The 14,815-nt window shown below is 41.3% G+C and overlaps 1 protein-coding gene across 6 annotated transcripts in view; it reads right to left on the bottom strand.

Annotated features, from left to right (window-relative positions):
* The window catches only part of KDR (kinase insert domain receptor), a 44,032-nt gene extending 29,736 nt beyond the window's left edge, over positions 1-14,296 (bottom strand). For 5 of the 6 annotated variants that reach the window (XM_073237594.1, XM_073237595.1, XM_073237596.1 and 2 more), the window contains exons 1-9: positions 13,920-14,221; positions 10,270-10,363; positions 7,995-8,194; positions 4,402-4,532; positions 3,992-4,160; positions 3,260-3,399; positions 2,465-2,642; positions 951-1,065; positions 702-865 (exon numbers count right to left, since the gene is read on the bottom strand). In XM_073237594.1, coding sequence (XP_073093695.1) covers positions 702-865; positions 951-1,065; positions 2,465-2,642; positions 3,260-3,399; positions 3,992-4,160; positions 4,402-4,532; positions 7,995-8,194; positions 10,270-10,363; positions 13,920-13,986 — 1,258 coding nt within the window. In that variant the 5' untranslated portion in view covers positions 13,987-14,221. Of the gene's footprint in view, positions 1-701; positions 866-950; positions 1,066-2,464; positions 2,643-3,259; positions 3,400-3,991; positions 4,161-4,401; positions 4,533-7,994; positions 8,195-10,269; positions 10,364-13,919 lie in introns of all 6 variants that reach the window. The other variant, XM_017666352.3, reaches the window with a different exon arrangement.
* Between the last annotated feature and the right edge of the window lie 519 nt (positions 14,297-14,815).

Genomic DNA, 14,815 nt, shown 5'->3' with positions numbered 1-14,815 from the left:
GTAAGTTTGTTAAACCTTAAGTGGTCTGTATCTGCCACCCCCCCATAGTAATATGCATTAGCATATTAAAGAACCTGAGAAGTCCTGCAATAAAAGCACATGTTCTCATCAACTTAGTGTCTCCCACACTTGATGTTAGGAAAACAAAGTTCAAATCATCCTTAAACTAAAAACTTAGTATTCTTCCCTTTACAGCCTCAGAGTCAGATTCTAGACTCTTTAAAAAAAAAGTCTCCATCTAGCCAACTGTGTTATCCTGAAGAAGCCTTCTGAGTTGGAATCTGCCTGTGCGTCACTGAAACATCAACTGCAAAATCAAACTAGAAGCTGCCCACAAATTCAAGAAGAGTCATACAATTTGCATGCCAGGTGCACAATTCCATGAGGTGGGCAAACAGAGCAACTTAAGCTTGACAACTGTCCCTGCAGGCATTCTCCCTTCCCATGATTTAGCGGCCAAGTATACTATCTACTTTAATCTTGCATTTGACCACCAGTCACTTCATTTACATAGCCTCTTTAGCAAACATTGTCCAGAGCACACTGTTCTACACCTTATTTCAACTCCACTGTTCTGGATGATTTTTATACACAGGAGCCCACTCACGATGTGAGTGAAGCAGTAGGCTGGCTATTTGGGAAGACATAATCTACTCCTCATAATAAATTTTGGGCAGAGACAGAAAACTGAGTGGACTCACCATTCACAACCAGAGATACCACATGGCTCTGTTTCTCTTTTGAAATGGGATTGGTAAGGATGACAGTGTAATTTCCTGTGTCTTTTTCACTCACTTCCATAATAGTCAGGACATGACCCACTTTAATTGTGTGATTGGACTCAATGGATCTTCCATTTTTATACCTACGAAAGAAATCCCAAGAATTAGTACAATCTAAACCTTTTCTCTCATGTGGAATGACACCTTGCATTTCTTTCCAATAATTACCATTTTATTTCTGGGGATGGGTAACCAAGGTACTTCACAGGAATTCTGACATGGTCTCCCACTGTGGCTTCCACCAAAGATTCCATGCCACTACCAAAGGCAACAAAAGGTTTTTCTAGAAGAAAATAAAAAGAATTATTCTCATAGATGTCAGTTTATTATAAATGGCCAATTGGCTTAGTTTTTTGTTTCAGGTGACGTGTCAAAGACTGTGGGAGTCTGAGTGGCTGCAGTTCAGAGAGTCCTCATACTACCTTTCTGGAGGCCACATTCCAGCTCCTTCCACACCTCCAAGCTTTGCATTTGCGTTTCTCTCTCCCCAAGTATATTCTGCAAGCCTCCCAGCTGCTCAGTCTCAATTCAAGCATTTGTTCCTCTGTGAAGTGTTCTCTAAGACCCCCCTAGGGACTCTTGCTGGCTGCTCCTCCTCTGCTTCCTTGATGCCCTATGCATAGCCCCCATGGGCTCCAGGGCTCAGTCCTCAGACCACCTCTCTTTACTAGTCTCAGGCATAAAGTGTCTTTCACATTCCTCCTAAATTTGCATCTCCTGCCCTGACTTCACTGAGTTCCAGGTTTAAATATTAAATATCTCCACATGGATATTTAATGGGTATGTCCAAATGAGCATATCCAACACTGTTTCCCCAAATCTTATTTCCCTTTCTGTCTTCCCCCTCTAAGTAAATAAAACCACGTTTCACTCAATTGCTCACTCTAAAAAGCCAAAACTCATGTTCTCTTATACCCCACAATCAGTGAATCTATAGGCAGATACTATTGGCTCTATCTCCAAAAATATATCCAGAAACAGACCACTTCTCACCACTTCTTCCTCTACCCCTTTTGTCCAAGCCTTCCGCCATCTCTCACCTGGATTATTACAATCAGCCTCCTAAGTGTCCTCCTTACTTCTGCCCTTGCTTTCCTAAAGTATTCCACATAAAAAAACCATGGTAATCCTATAAAAACATAAGCCAGAGCCTCTCTCTCTCTGCTCAGACTTCTATGTATTCCCATATTAGAAAATCCAAAACTCTTACTATAATTTGGATGCCATATAAATTACCATCTAAACTGAGACATTTATGTAAGTGAAGAGAAAAAAGAAGACTGATTTATTTGCTCAGAGCCCCTCAGAAACTGATCCAATCCCAGTTTCCCCAGTTGACAAGCCTGTGCTTATTTAAGTAGGCCTTTCAGCCATAAAATAAAGTTAAAATTTGAAAACTACCTTAGGTAATCACCCTCTGTTTATCACAGTAATAGTAGTAATGGCAACAACTATAACAAGTAATATTCAGTGAGCACTTAGATTAGCTCATCTCATCATTAAAGTTGAGATTTGAACACAAGCTGTGCTCTCAACCTCTATCTAGGTCATGCGGCCTCCCAAGCAAGAGCTCAAAAATGCCTTCTGAAAGAACAAAATAGGAATCACTAGCTGACCTAAATGTATTTAAATTATCTCACTTTTCAAGATGCAGCATAATTTCAAATGCGATCCGAGTTTACCATGGACCCTGATGAAGGTTCTGTTCCTCTTGGTCATCAGCCCACTGGAAGCCGCACAGGTGTACCACCCTTGGTCGCTCCGGGTTACACCATCTATGATCAAGGTGCTCAAAAATTTTTTCATCTCACTTTCAGATGGGGTTTTTAGGTCCCGGTTTATAATTTTCTTATGCTGTTGCTGAAAAAGAGTTTACAAACTTCCAAAATCCAGTGTAATATGACCCAGTAGTTTCTAGATATTCACAGAATCAAGTGTGGGCCCTTGGTAAACACTACTTAGTGCCAATAATAGGGTCTTCAGAACTTTTAATATTATCTAGACAACTAATATTTTTGGTTCCAGGAGAAATCAATGAAACCAAGTGAATTAGGATTTTTAAAACCTCACAAAGTGGGAATGAGATGAAAATGAACTGTGAAAACACAAGTTGAAAAAGAAGTGCATCATCTCCTGTCACCTGTTGAAGAGGAAATCCCCTAAAGGAAAATAGATTAAGGACTTTGAAGAAAGGAAAATTAATGCAACTTAGAAAGATGTTATCACCTAAGAAAACTATAATCTTCACAGCCTGATTGTAGCAGAATGACACAAAGTTCTTGGCACCGCATCTCTTTTCCATGGGTGCTGTATGTTCTGTAATTATCTTAAAATATATGGGTATGTGTGTGTTAGTGTGAGTTAAGGCCTTTAGATTTCATCTGGCCTGAGAGGTCCCTATCTTTCTCAAGCAGTCTCCTCCACTGGGACTTATTATCAAAGTAGTGAGAGGTCTGGCTTTGAATTGTTAGTGTTACCTTCAAAGAGGGATATTCCCAGTTAAAGTCAATCCCCACGTTTAGTTCAGTCCTTGCTGTACAATTTAAGACAAGCTTCTCCCCAACAGATAGTTCAACTCCGTGAGGGGGGCTCAGGACCACATCATAAATCTTATACCCTGGAGCAAGTAAATTGAAAAAACAGAAAGTGAGAGGGAAAACAAATCGTTAACTTAGCACTTATTTTTTTCAAAAATGATGCAAGTTCAAAATGTGCCACATTATTTTTCCCTGATGGCCTTACCAATACTTGGTAACTCCCAGGGAAATGGCCTACAGAGATTTAAAAATCAGAACTGCAGGGATCTCAAAGATGTTGTAGTGCAATGGACAGAAAAGCAGTAAAATTTGAATACTCAATAGCCAATGAAGCCAGATTTAGTAAATTACTGAACTTCCCATAAAATAGGTATAATTAAAAAGAATGGATGCCAAGCAATGCTCTGAAAGTTGAGTTTTCCATAAAATATGCTCCTATAATAGCACTCTTTTCCATCCTTGGTCTTGGCAAGAAAGGAGAAAAATTCAACTGCACATAGATTTATCTGGTAGAGAAAAGCAGATGTAACAATTGCTCAACACCAAATCTGGAATTAATATATTTTTCAATATTCCTTATCTGTCACCCTATACCTTAATCTCCAGAATCTTAATATAGAAATCCAATCTTTATTGTCTGATATTAGTGATCAAAAGGAACTGTCCTCTTACCTACAACCACAACTATGTACATAATAGACTGATAACTTTCATCATTAATTTTTGCTTCACAGAAGACCATCCCGGCATAGCTGATCATGTAGCTGGGAATAGTAAAGCCTTTCTTGCTGTCCCAGGAGATTCTGTTGCCATCAGGAACAAACCTTTTTTCTGGATACCTCTGGGTAGAGAAAGAAATTACAAATATTTAATCAAGTGCTATCCAAAAGTAAAAACCATGGTCACTAAAGAAATTCATCTTATTTTTAAGAATACAAATTGGTTTTCTTTATTATCATTTGACCCTTCCTAAAGGATCTTTAAATTTCATTGTTGATATTATATTATAAACAGGCTATCCATCTTCATATTTGCTTAAAATTATGAAAACATAAAGGATGATGAAAGAATTCGTAACTTACTGCACAAAGTGACACATTGAGGTTTGAAATGGACCCAAGACATGGAATCACTGCAGTTTTGTTTTTGTTCTCAGTGATGTACACAACTCCATGTTGGTCACTAACCGAAGCAATAAATGGAGATCTGTAATCTAGAAGAAAATTTAATTCCATTAGCTAATAGCATTTACTAGAAAAGTTGATTGTCTTTCAGGTTCATAAACTCTAGCCAAAGAAGTGAATGATTGGGAATGACATTTCACACTAGGCAAAGGAATCCACAGGTCAGTCTGCTGGCAGATATCTGGCTCCAAGGACATGCTACAGGAGGGCTGTGTGCGTATAAAAAATCTGAAAGAAAACTCCCAGAATGAGACTGACTTCTTTTGCAGGGATCATCAAAAGTAGAATATATTTTCTAACTTCCCCTTTTAAGCAGATTGATCATTACAACTTTTTTCAAAATGAAAAAGTATACTTCTTCATAGACAGTTTCATATACACATGTACATTTTTATATATACTATACATTTGTCATATACCTATTTTTTTTTGAATTTATAGTATTTTTGAAACTTTCTATTTATTTATTTATTTTTAATTTTATTTTGGTATCATTAATCTACGATTACATGAAGGACATTATGTTTACTAGGCTCCCTCCTTCACCAAATCCTCCCCACATACCCCTTCACAGTCACTGTCCATCAACATAGTAAGATGCTGTAAAATCACTACTTGTCTTCTCTGTGTTGCACAGCCCTCCCCGTGCCCCCCAACACACTATACATGCTAATCGTAACGTCCCCTTTCTTTTTTCCGCCCTTATCCCTCCCTTCCCACCCATCCTCCCCAGTCCCTTTTCCTTTGGTAACTGTTAGTCCATTCTTGGGTTCTGTGATTCTGCTGCTGTTTTGTTCTTTCAGTTTTTTTTTGTTCCTATACTCCACATATGAGTGAAATCATTTGGTACTTATCTTTCTCTGCCTGGCTTATTTCACTGAGCATAATACGCTCTAGCTCCATCCATGTTGTTGCAAATGGTAGGGTCTGTTTTTTTCTTATAGGTGAGTAATATTCCATTGTGCATATACCTATATTTTAAAGTTAAATCTGTATACTTTACCTACTGAATTTTACTGATATTAAAAAAAAAATCCAGGCTCTTTCTCTTTAGGCAAATAATGTAAATGCAATGAAAATAAATAATGGATCCCAAAGGATCTTTAAAATAAACAGGAAATAACTAATAATTTTTTAATTCAGTTTTTCAAGAGAAAGTTTTATGTGGGTATTTTAAGATTATGAAGACTAGGTATAAGATTCCTTATAAAATAATGTTTAATAGTATTGCAGGTAGCTTAATATCTTCAATGACAGTCATTAATATCTTCAATGACAAAACTTGAAAAGGCACCATGGCAAGGAGTGAAAAGAAAACGGAAAAGATTTTAATGGCATTCAAACATTGCTCATACAATGTTAATACTATTCTGGGAAGTGACTTTATTCCCCACAGATCAAGTTGTTGTGATGTGAAGTCATGCTTAAAATCTCAGAGAGATAATAGTTCATACTGCTATGCCCTACACACCTGATGGAGCAGTTCTGAGCTCTTCAGGATGGTTGGTCCAAATGAAGAAAGAGTTAATTAAACCAAAAGGGAGAGACGCTGCTAATTCTTGCAACAGCAGAAGTTTGATTTCCTTCCCAGCTGGAAAGCACGGAAGGGCTGCCAATACAGCCCACCACATGCCACAGCCATTATCTTAGGAGGCCAGGACCCACTTCCTGGCTCCATCCATTGCTGGAGGGAATGGGGTCAGAAGACTAAGGAAGTAAGGTAAGGACCAGAAGGACATTAAAGAGCTGTCCACAGGGAATACTTCAGTGTTTTTTTTCCCCATTGTTAAACTTCATAACCAAAATCTTGGACAGCTTACCTCCTAGAACATTAGGCTTAGACAGGAAGCAGAATTTAATGGTATACCCTAAGATGGGCAGTGTACAAATAAATAGTGCTAGGGATTGTTACTTCTTAATGTTACCTACCTTTCATCCACATGCTATGAAATGTTACATAGCTTGCTTACAAAACAAGTCTTGAAAGCCAAATTAACCCCTTGACATAAGACTGAAGCTATTCAGTAAACCAATTCTATTTCAGTTTGTCAAAAAAAGGAAATAAACAAAAGAAGCCCAAACAACCACCCATCCTCTCAAAATAAAATATTTACTGTAACTCATGAAATGAATTTTCTCATGTCTCCAGGTTTCCTGACTTGTAGAGAAGGAAATAACGAGACATTATGGGAGAGGTTCATTTTGTAGTATTTCCAGACAGGCTTGAAAGCAGGAAATCCTTGCAATCTTCTAAGAAAGCCTGATCTCCTAAAACTGCCAGATCAAAAGGAGCCAGAAATTCTGGAAGATCTGAGCCTTGTCTCTTTCAAATTCTGCAGAGGGGAGGAGGGGGGCATATAATTCTGTCTTGCATTGTGTTTACCCTGGGCAAAAATAGTTCTCAGATATTATGCAAACTAGGAGTGACAGATGTTATTTTGATGTGGCCTCCACTTTTCCATTGCACTGACCCTATTTTACCATTGAAATGTAAATGGAGATCTGCAAGTGTGTTTCCCAAAGCTGATGAAACTCCTGTTCTGTAAAAGATGCTTCTGGAAAGAGGTGTAAGCCATCTTCACCTGTCTCCAATACTCTGGGATGTAAAGAGACATATATATGCATAAATAAAACACCTTAAAAGCTCATCTTCACTGAGAAGAACATTTAGTATATCCAAATAAAACACTATACAACACTTACATCTGCCCCAAATTCCACGATAGGTATCCCATTAGTTAAGTCAGGGTTTCACAGGAAAATTAAAGTAGTATGAGATTTTTGAAACACAAAAGAAATAGTAATTCATATCATAAATACAAAATACATGTAACGTTGTATTTCATCCTGCATGGATGTTAAATTGACCTTCAGGGTGCCAACTGCAAACTGCAAACTCCAGGCAGATGTGGCATATCATCAAGATCTCAGAGCACACAAGCAAAGGAAAGAGAATCTGTCCTCAGAAGGCCCTCTGAGTCAGTGTCTTCATTTGCACAAGAAAATGGGAATTATTTTTTACAAGTTATAAGTAGGAAAAGTTCTTACTATATACAAAAAACTCCAGAGCTTTTCTCTGTGCATTCCTAGGAAAATCTCCTACTCTGCTATAGATAAGCTATCTCTCCACAGAAACATCTCCATAATTCACTCATGAATCTTCCTTTTCAAGGATTTCAGGGTTTTTTTTTTCTCAAACATCAGGAGGCTTTTAATAAATCTGCATGGCCAATTGTGAACACAGATTTCCCTCAAAAACAAAGATCAGAACCAAACAAATTGGACAAAAGAGATGTACCAGGGCCCAAGCTCCAGAACAAATCAGTGAGTCTTACTCTCCGAGGAAGCCTTGGAGGAGAAGAATTTTGTATATTCCTGTTGGCAAACAGGCTTTAGAGCAAGTCTTTTGTTGTACTTGATGCTTCTTTGTGTCTATTGTGTTTTATAACTAGTAAATCAACTTGAGAAATGAATTCCATTTAACCACTTACCTTGAACATAGACATAAATGACTGAGGCTACATCAGTGTCCTGGTAGAAGCACTTGTAGGCTCCAGTATCATTTCCCATCACTTTCAGGATTGTGAGCGTCTTACAGAAGAAGAAGCTGTCACTGCACTCTGTCACCTCCACTCTTTTCTCAGAGCCAATCTGATTGTTGGGCCAGAGCCAGTCCAAGTCCCTGCGTCCCCTGAAAAATTAATTCTAGGGAAGTATTCATGGGAAATGTCATTTTATGAGGCTGTCTCTAAGAGAACAGAAGGTTTGTTTCTCAAATTTATGCAAACTCTTCCACAGACAGATTCACAGCCTTCTATCAAGGATGATAGGTTGGACTGACAAATGACAAAAGGTCATAGACTCAGCTTAAGAAATCACTTATAGAGAGTCCTCAATTTTCCATTAATTAACTCATTCATTCAACAGATATTTATGGCACATGTACTATGTGCCAAACATTAAAGAATGGGGATACAACAGACACAATCAGACAAAAGTCAATGACTTTATGGAAGCTCAGTCTAAACTGGAAGAGACAGGCAATAAAAAAGTAAGTAAACATCAAGAAAGCTGAAATTTTTAAAAAACTAAATAAAATGTATATAAGGTGGTGATAAATACCATGAAGAAAACACAGAATATGCAAGAAAAGAGTAAAGAGCTCTGGAGGAAGGGGGCTTGATGAAGCAGGCCATCTGAATACTGGGAGGAACAGTATTCCACACAGGGCAACCAGCAAACATAAAGGCCTTGGGGCAGGTACATATCTGGAGTATGAAGGGAATGACAAGGAAGCCAGAGTGGCCAGAGAAGAGCAGGCAAGCAGGAGAGAAAGAAGTGAGGATAGGAAGGAAGGAGGTGCCACCACCGAAGAGCCTCCCAGGCCCTTGCCAGGACCGCACTAACACAGATTACTTCTGTTACAGCATTTCCCTACAAGGCCCCGAGGAAGACAGTCAACAAGAAGAATGAAGCACCGCTGATCCTTTTTTCAAAGAATTTGACATTTCCATGAAGTTGTAACTACATGAATGAAGTTGCTTTCAACACAGTTCATAGTTTTTCAAAACATAAGACATGTTTATGTGGAGTTTTAAAAAGGAGTATGGGATCTTCGAGGATTTTAAATTACCTTTGTTGTTGAAGGTGTTAATGAGGAAAATCTATGGAGAAATGTGTCTTCAAATAGAGAAGCTAGAGAAACAGCACCTGTTACTGTGTCTTTTACCAAGGGCTGGATTTTGGTGACCTACCCTTGATCAGGGGATCAGGGTCTCCTGATCCTCTGCTGTCTGAAATAGATCTGTGTGTCATTGTGTTGAACACTTGTTGCCCAAGCTTCTCTGTGGACGCCCAGCACTGTTCTGTGAGGGGAAAGCTGCCTCTGCCAATTGTCTCTACCAAAAACATCATAGTGGTCCTACAAAGCCTCCTAGTTGCTGTACTCAACCCCAAGTTCTTCTGCTTAATTTTTTTTTTCTGTAGGGACCAGACATTTAAAATCCTCTTCTTGTCAAAGAGGTCTGCTTCCCTAGTTAGCAAAAAATCAGTGGCTTTTTGCTAGCAAGTGAGAAGAGAGGCATCCCGGAGCAGCAAGCCAGAGTATGAAGCCCATTACCTGGGCAGAACATGCCCTCAGTAATATTAATGGCTCAATATTAAATTGCTACCACAGTCAGGATTTTATCACAAAATAAAGTCCTTGACAAGGGCTAACCTGCATTAAAACATAGATTATTTTTATTACAGCATTTCTTTACAAGGCCCCCAGGAAGACATCACTGACGCTTTCTTCAAAGAATTTGAAATGTCCGTGAAGTTGCAGCTATGTTAATGAAGTTACTTTTAACACACTCCATAGTTTTTCCAGGACATAAGACATGTTTTTGCAGAGCTTAATAAATTCTGAGTATACTACATATGGCCTAAAACTTCATCAGCTCTATCCCTTAGGGGTAAATCCTCAGTTTCATTTATTCACTCAATATCTCTTGAGTGTCTACCATGCCAGGTGCTGTACTGGTTACAGATGTCTGTGCATGTGTTGGCAGAGGGCAGTAGGAAAAAATACCAGATTGCACAGAATTTTGGGGAGAAGACCTTTCTCATTTTTTCATTATTATATCATTTCTCAGAAACCTCACTCCTTATAAACAATTACTACAACTCTATTGTAATTCCACTGTATGGTATGGAAATTATTTTTCTCTCAATAAACAATAAGTTATTTAATACAGGAAATCTGAATCTAAAATCCCTGCTTACCTGCAAGTAATTTGAAGAGTCGTATTAGCCAGAATGGTCAGTATGTCTTTTTGTGTGCTGAGCCTGGGTGGATCAAGAGAAACACTAGACAAACCTAGAAACAAATTAAATAAATGAATGCAGTTGCCCCTGAGTCAGACCCAATAGGAAACACCTTCCATAAACAATGCACACACTCTATGCTTTAAAAGGCCTCTTCAGCAATTCATTGTGTAAAACTGTGAATTTACTTTTCACCATTCCCAGTAAAAGTTCACAAGCTGTGTCATAACAGGAAGAATGGGCAGATGGTCATAAACCAACACAACAGTTCTGCAATTCATGTAGCTAGGGTGGAGTTCCTGTTTTCCTGCATTGCCAACTTCAAGGTCTCACAAAAGGATATGGGACATTGAAACCAAGTGAACCTTCATCTGATGATCTCATTCCCTTGGGAAAGGACCCACTGACACTTCTTATAAAGCATAGGATGCACACATTTGACTGAATTGCTGATTAATGAATACTACTGAGAGAGATTTCTATATAGTCCATTTATGTACCCTGAAGGGAGTGGCAGTGTCCATGACATTGTCTTATTTTCCTTTATCAGTTTTCTAGTGTACTTCCTCTGATAACTGAACTGCTAAGGGTGAAAAACTGCACATTAAAACCAGATGAGAGGAACTGAGGAGCAGAATATTCAATGGCATAGGAAAGGCCTATTGATATACTTCCCTCAGGAATGTGACTACAAAAGTTTAATGCTAATCAGTCACAATTGGGGAATCCCAACTTATTAAGCAGGGCTCTGAGCTCCTCCTGATACCAAACTTGGGACACAAGAAATCTGTTTTTACCTAAAAATACCATGGGACAGATTTCTCACCATAGATCATTCCATAGCAAGAAAACTGAGTTCTCTGTTAACTAAATGCAAAGAGCTACCAAGTTTTGAAAAAGCAACAAAGAAAGAAAAATTCCACCCTGCCAGGGTCTTAACTGATACCCAGATTTTCAAAACACCACCTTAAAAAGTGACTGACTCTGGGTAAGCCCCCAAGCTTAAAATGACCCCTAACTCACATCAACTAAGGACAGATGACTCTCTGAGCCTAAACTGGCATTGACCTTGATGTACAAATAAGAGAATATTAGCAAATACGAGAGAGTATGAATAAAGGGAGTATGGACAAATATCCAGTGTATTGAATCTGTGGACTGCAATGTGAACAGCTGCAGGCAAAATGAACAACTGATACTCACACACACTCACCCAGATGTGCAAAATAGGTTGCTGACATAACTGTAGATTTGTTGATCAATATCATAGGAAAAAAAATGGAAATTAAGTTGTATCAATAAATTTCAGAAACAAGTTGGTATTGGTACCGACATATTTTGTGGCAGTAGTTCTTAGAATTTAGAATGTGTCAGAATATCCTGAGGCCCACAAACCTGCATCTTAATGTGCCTTCAGGTGAGTACATTGCACATGGCTGATGGGCCACTCTTGAACAGCTACTGGCCTGGTTGTCCTGTTCAGTTAATTAGCATAGCACTTTTCAATATTAAGGGAAGGCATTCAGAATGCCCTCAGAGTAAGTAAATGATCAAGGAAAATGTTCAAAAGCAATAGAAAAGCCTTCCAACAAGGGAGCCCTACTTTGTCTAAGAAAAGGAAAATGAAAACAATCCATTTGGATAAGCACAAATATCAAACTTGATGGAGAAACACCATGCTGAGAAAAGGGTTGAAAACAGTAACTTGTTACAATGTGCACAGTGATCCAAATGAGAAAGAACCCATTATTTGAGCATATTTGAGAAAAAAAATGATAGTAAAGACCTAGCTCTAAATAAGCGATGCCCACCCCACTACCAATATAAGAAATTCTTCAAGAGCTCTCATAAATTATTATTACAGATTATAGACATACTTTCCTATGTAAAGAAAAAACGTAAAGATATATTCTCCATTCATAGGAAGCCAAGACAACACATACCATTCTAGAGACACATCTACAACCAAAACCTGTTTGACAAGGTTATCAATAATGACAACTTTGAATTCATACCTGTAGACCTACGCTCAATTTTTTTTGCCCCATTAAGCTTCATTCATTTCCATTAGCGAGCTTGAGTTCTACTCTTCAGAAAATTCTAAAGAAAAAACTGTAAGTACATATGCTGCTCCTCAATAAAAAGCCCTTCTATGTTCACATCGCACAACCAAAATTAATTAATTTGTGCACTATTACCCTTCCAGCTCAAAGACAGGAAGGAAAAACAACAGTGCCTCTGTCTCTAGAATTTGATGGCACCAATTATAGCCCAATCCAATTAAGCAAGTCACACACTCCAAAAGGGCAACCTCATCATTATATTCAGGGCAACCCCATTACCATTACTACTGCTGCGCTATGAAACACCCCAGGCTTAAAAGCAACTCACTTCTTTGTGGGCTACAGAACCACCACATGTTCCAGACCTGCATTCTCTTCCCATAAAGAGGGAAAGAGAGGTCTTGGCAAGGACAAATGATATCCGTGCTGGAGCTGGCCCTGATGAACCAAGCCATTATTAAGAAAATCCAATAACTATAGACAGATCTTGTTATTGTATATTTGTGTGCCTTTTTTTAAAGACATATGATTCTTTTGTTTCAATATAAGGAGCTTTGTCCTGAATTATTTGACTTTTTTTTTTCTTTTCTCCACCCTGTCCTCTTTCTCACTCACCGAAGAGTAGAAATCTGGTAATGAGCAAACTGGCAATAGAAAAGAGATTGGAGAAGGGGAAGGAGGAAGAGGAGAAGGGAAGAAAGACATTCATTGCCTCAAGAGCATGCGTGTGTTCTTAATCTTGAAAGAGGCTGATATTTTGCATGGCAAGGAGAGTGTACCAAGACCCACAGAGTTAAGTTTTCAGAACGTGAACCTCCAACCATGCGCTTACAGCGAGGACTGAAACGCGTTGAAGAATGTTAGATTGTTTTACATAGGAAGGTGACTGTAACTTGGAGACAGTTTGGGAAGCTCTCACAGGTCCAGGTCCAAGCCCCAATTTCCCTTTCTCTCTGAGAGGATAGCGGCGTCCCGCACCAAGGAAGTAGTAAAAATTCCCTCCCCGTAGACTCCACTTGAAGCAGTGGGTGTGTGGGTTCCAGCCAAAAGGCGACCACACGCTGGGGTCGCCGCTCGACTCCTGCAGAGACAGAGCTGAGTGCTCGGTGCGACCTGGGCGAACTGGCTTGCGCTCCCCGTAGGGCTACCGTGCCGGCGCCCGGTTAGGCTGTGGCGCGCAGCCGAGCGGCAGCACTGCCCGTCCCGCCCGCCGGCTCCCCTGCTGCGTGCCAGCGCCGGGCGCCGCCCGCCCCCGCCTCCCGCCGAGGGTGTATCGGCTCCGTGGGACACGCTTCAGCCGAGGCCCCTATCCGAGACCAGATTCGTGGCACTGGGCTCGGGAAGACCACCACTCGCTGGATAACCTGGAGCTGGTCACTGAGCCTGTTTCCTCCTTCGTAAATGCAAGTACACAAAGTGTCAAGTCACTTTCACCTCTCCAGCTCTGGGCTTCCGAGGGAGGTCCGGCTCCAGGTCGCCTCCGCAAGCCCATTTCTCCGCCCGCCCCCGCCCCACCGCCTTCCTTCTCCGGAATGGGCTCCTTACCCACAGAGGCGGCGCGGGTCTCCACGCAGAACCACAGAGCGATGGCCAGCAGCGCCTTGCTCTCCATCCCGCACCTCGCGCCGGGCGCAGCGCCCAGAATTCGCGCGCCGTTTCTTGCTCCCCGGGCCTGCTCTGCGAGGGAGATGCGGAGGCGCAACGGGCGCCGCAGCGCAGGACTCCGGGACGCGCGAGGCTGAGGTGCCCGGGCTCCGGCCACCGCTGCGGCGGCGTCTGCGGGTGCAGGTGGGAGAGGATATCCCGGCGGCAGGGTATCCCTGGGATTCCCGTGGAGCGCAAGTGATGCCCCGCGCAGGCGGAGGAAACCCAACCATGCACTGGCAGCTCTCCTGGGGTCCCGGGACTCTGCGCACGGTGGAAAAGGGGGCAGAAGCTCTAGGGTGCGGGGCGGGACGGGGGGGCGGGGACGGGGGCGGGGCTCCCCCTCTGCAGCCGGCGCCTCCCCTGGCCCTGCACCGACCTGGATGCAATACTCCCTAGCCAGCTACATTACATCTTCGCATTTCTCCACTTGCCTTCGTCGGCGCCTGGCCCAGAGTCGCCCGAGGGAGAAGGTCCGGGGCGCGACGACTGTGTTTCTGGTGGAAATAAAATGTAGACCGTAACTGGTTCTGAGCCACCCCAAAGTTCAGTTGCTCGCTGCCCGCCTATATAAGTCAAAGCAATACTGGGAGCGCAGCAGAGGACCTTGCACCCTCAGGTGGCGCGCCAAAGTTGAGACAGTCTTCTGCACCGCGCACGGCTGAAGTGTCTGGGGACAGGCTGATGATCAGCAGCAAGCTGAAGCAATGGGGGAGAAGCAGATCTGAACCTAGACGAATGCAGGATCGCATGCTAACAGGGACTCCAACCAGTACGAGTGTTTTCCTTGGCCGGAA

Source organism: Manis javanica, chromosome 5 (genome assembly GCF_040802235.1).
Source record: "Manis javanica isolate MJ-LG chromosome 5, MJ_LKY, whole genome shotgun sequence".
Taxonomy (NCBI): domain Eukaryota; kingdom Metazoa; phylum Chordata; class Mammalia; order Pholidota; family Manidae; genus Manis; species Manis javanica.
This window is presented reverse-complemented; position numbering and strand designations above follow the sequence as displayed.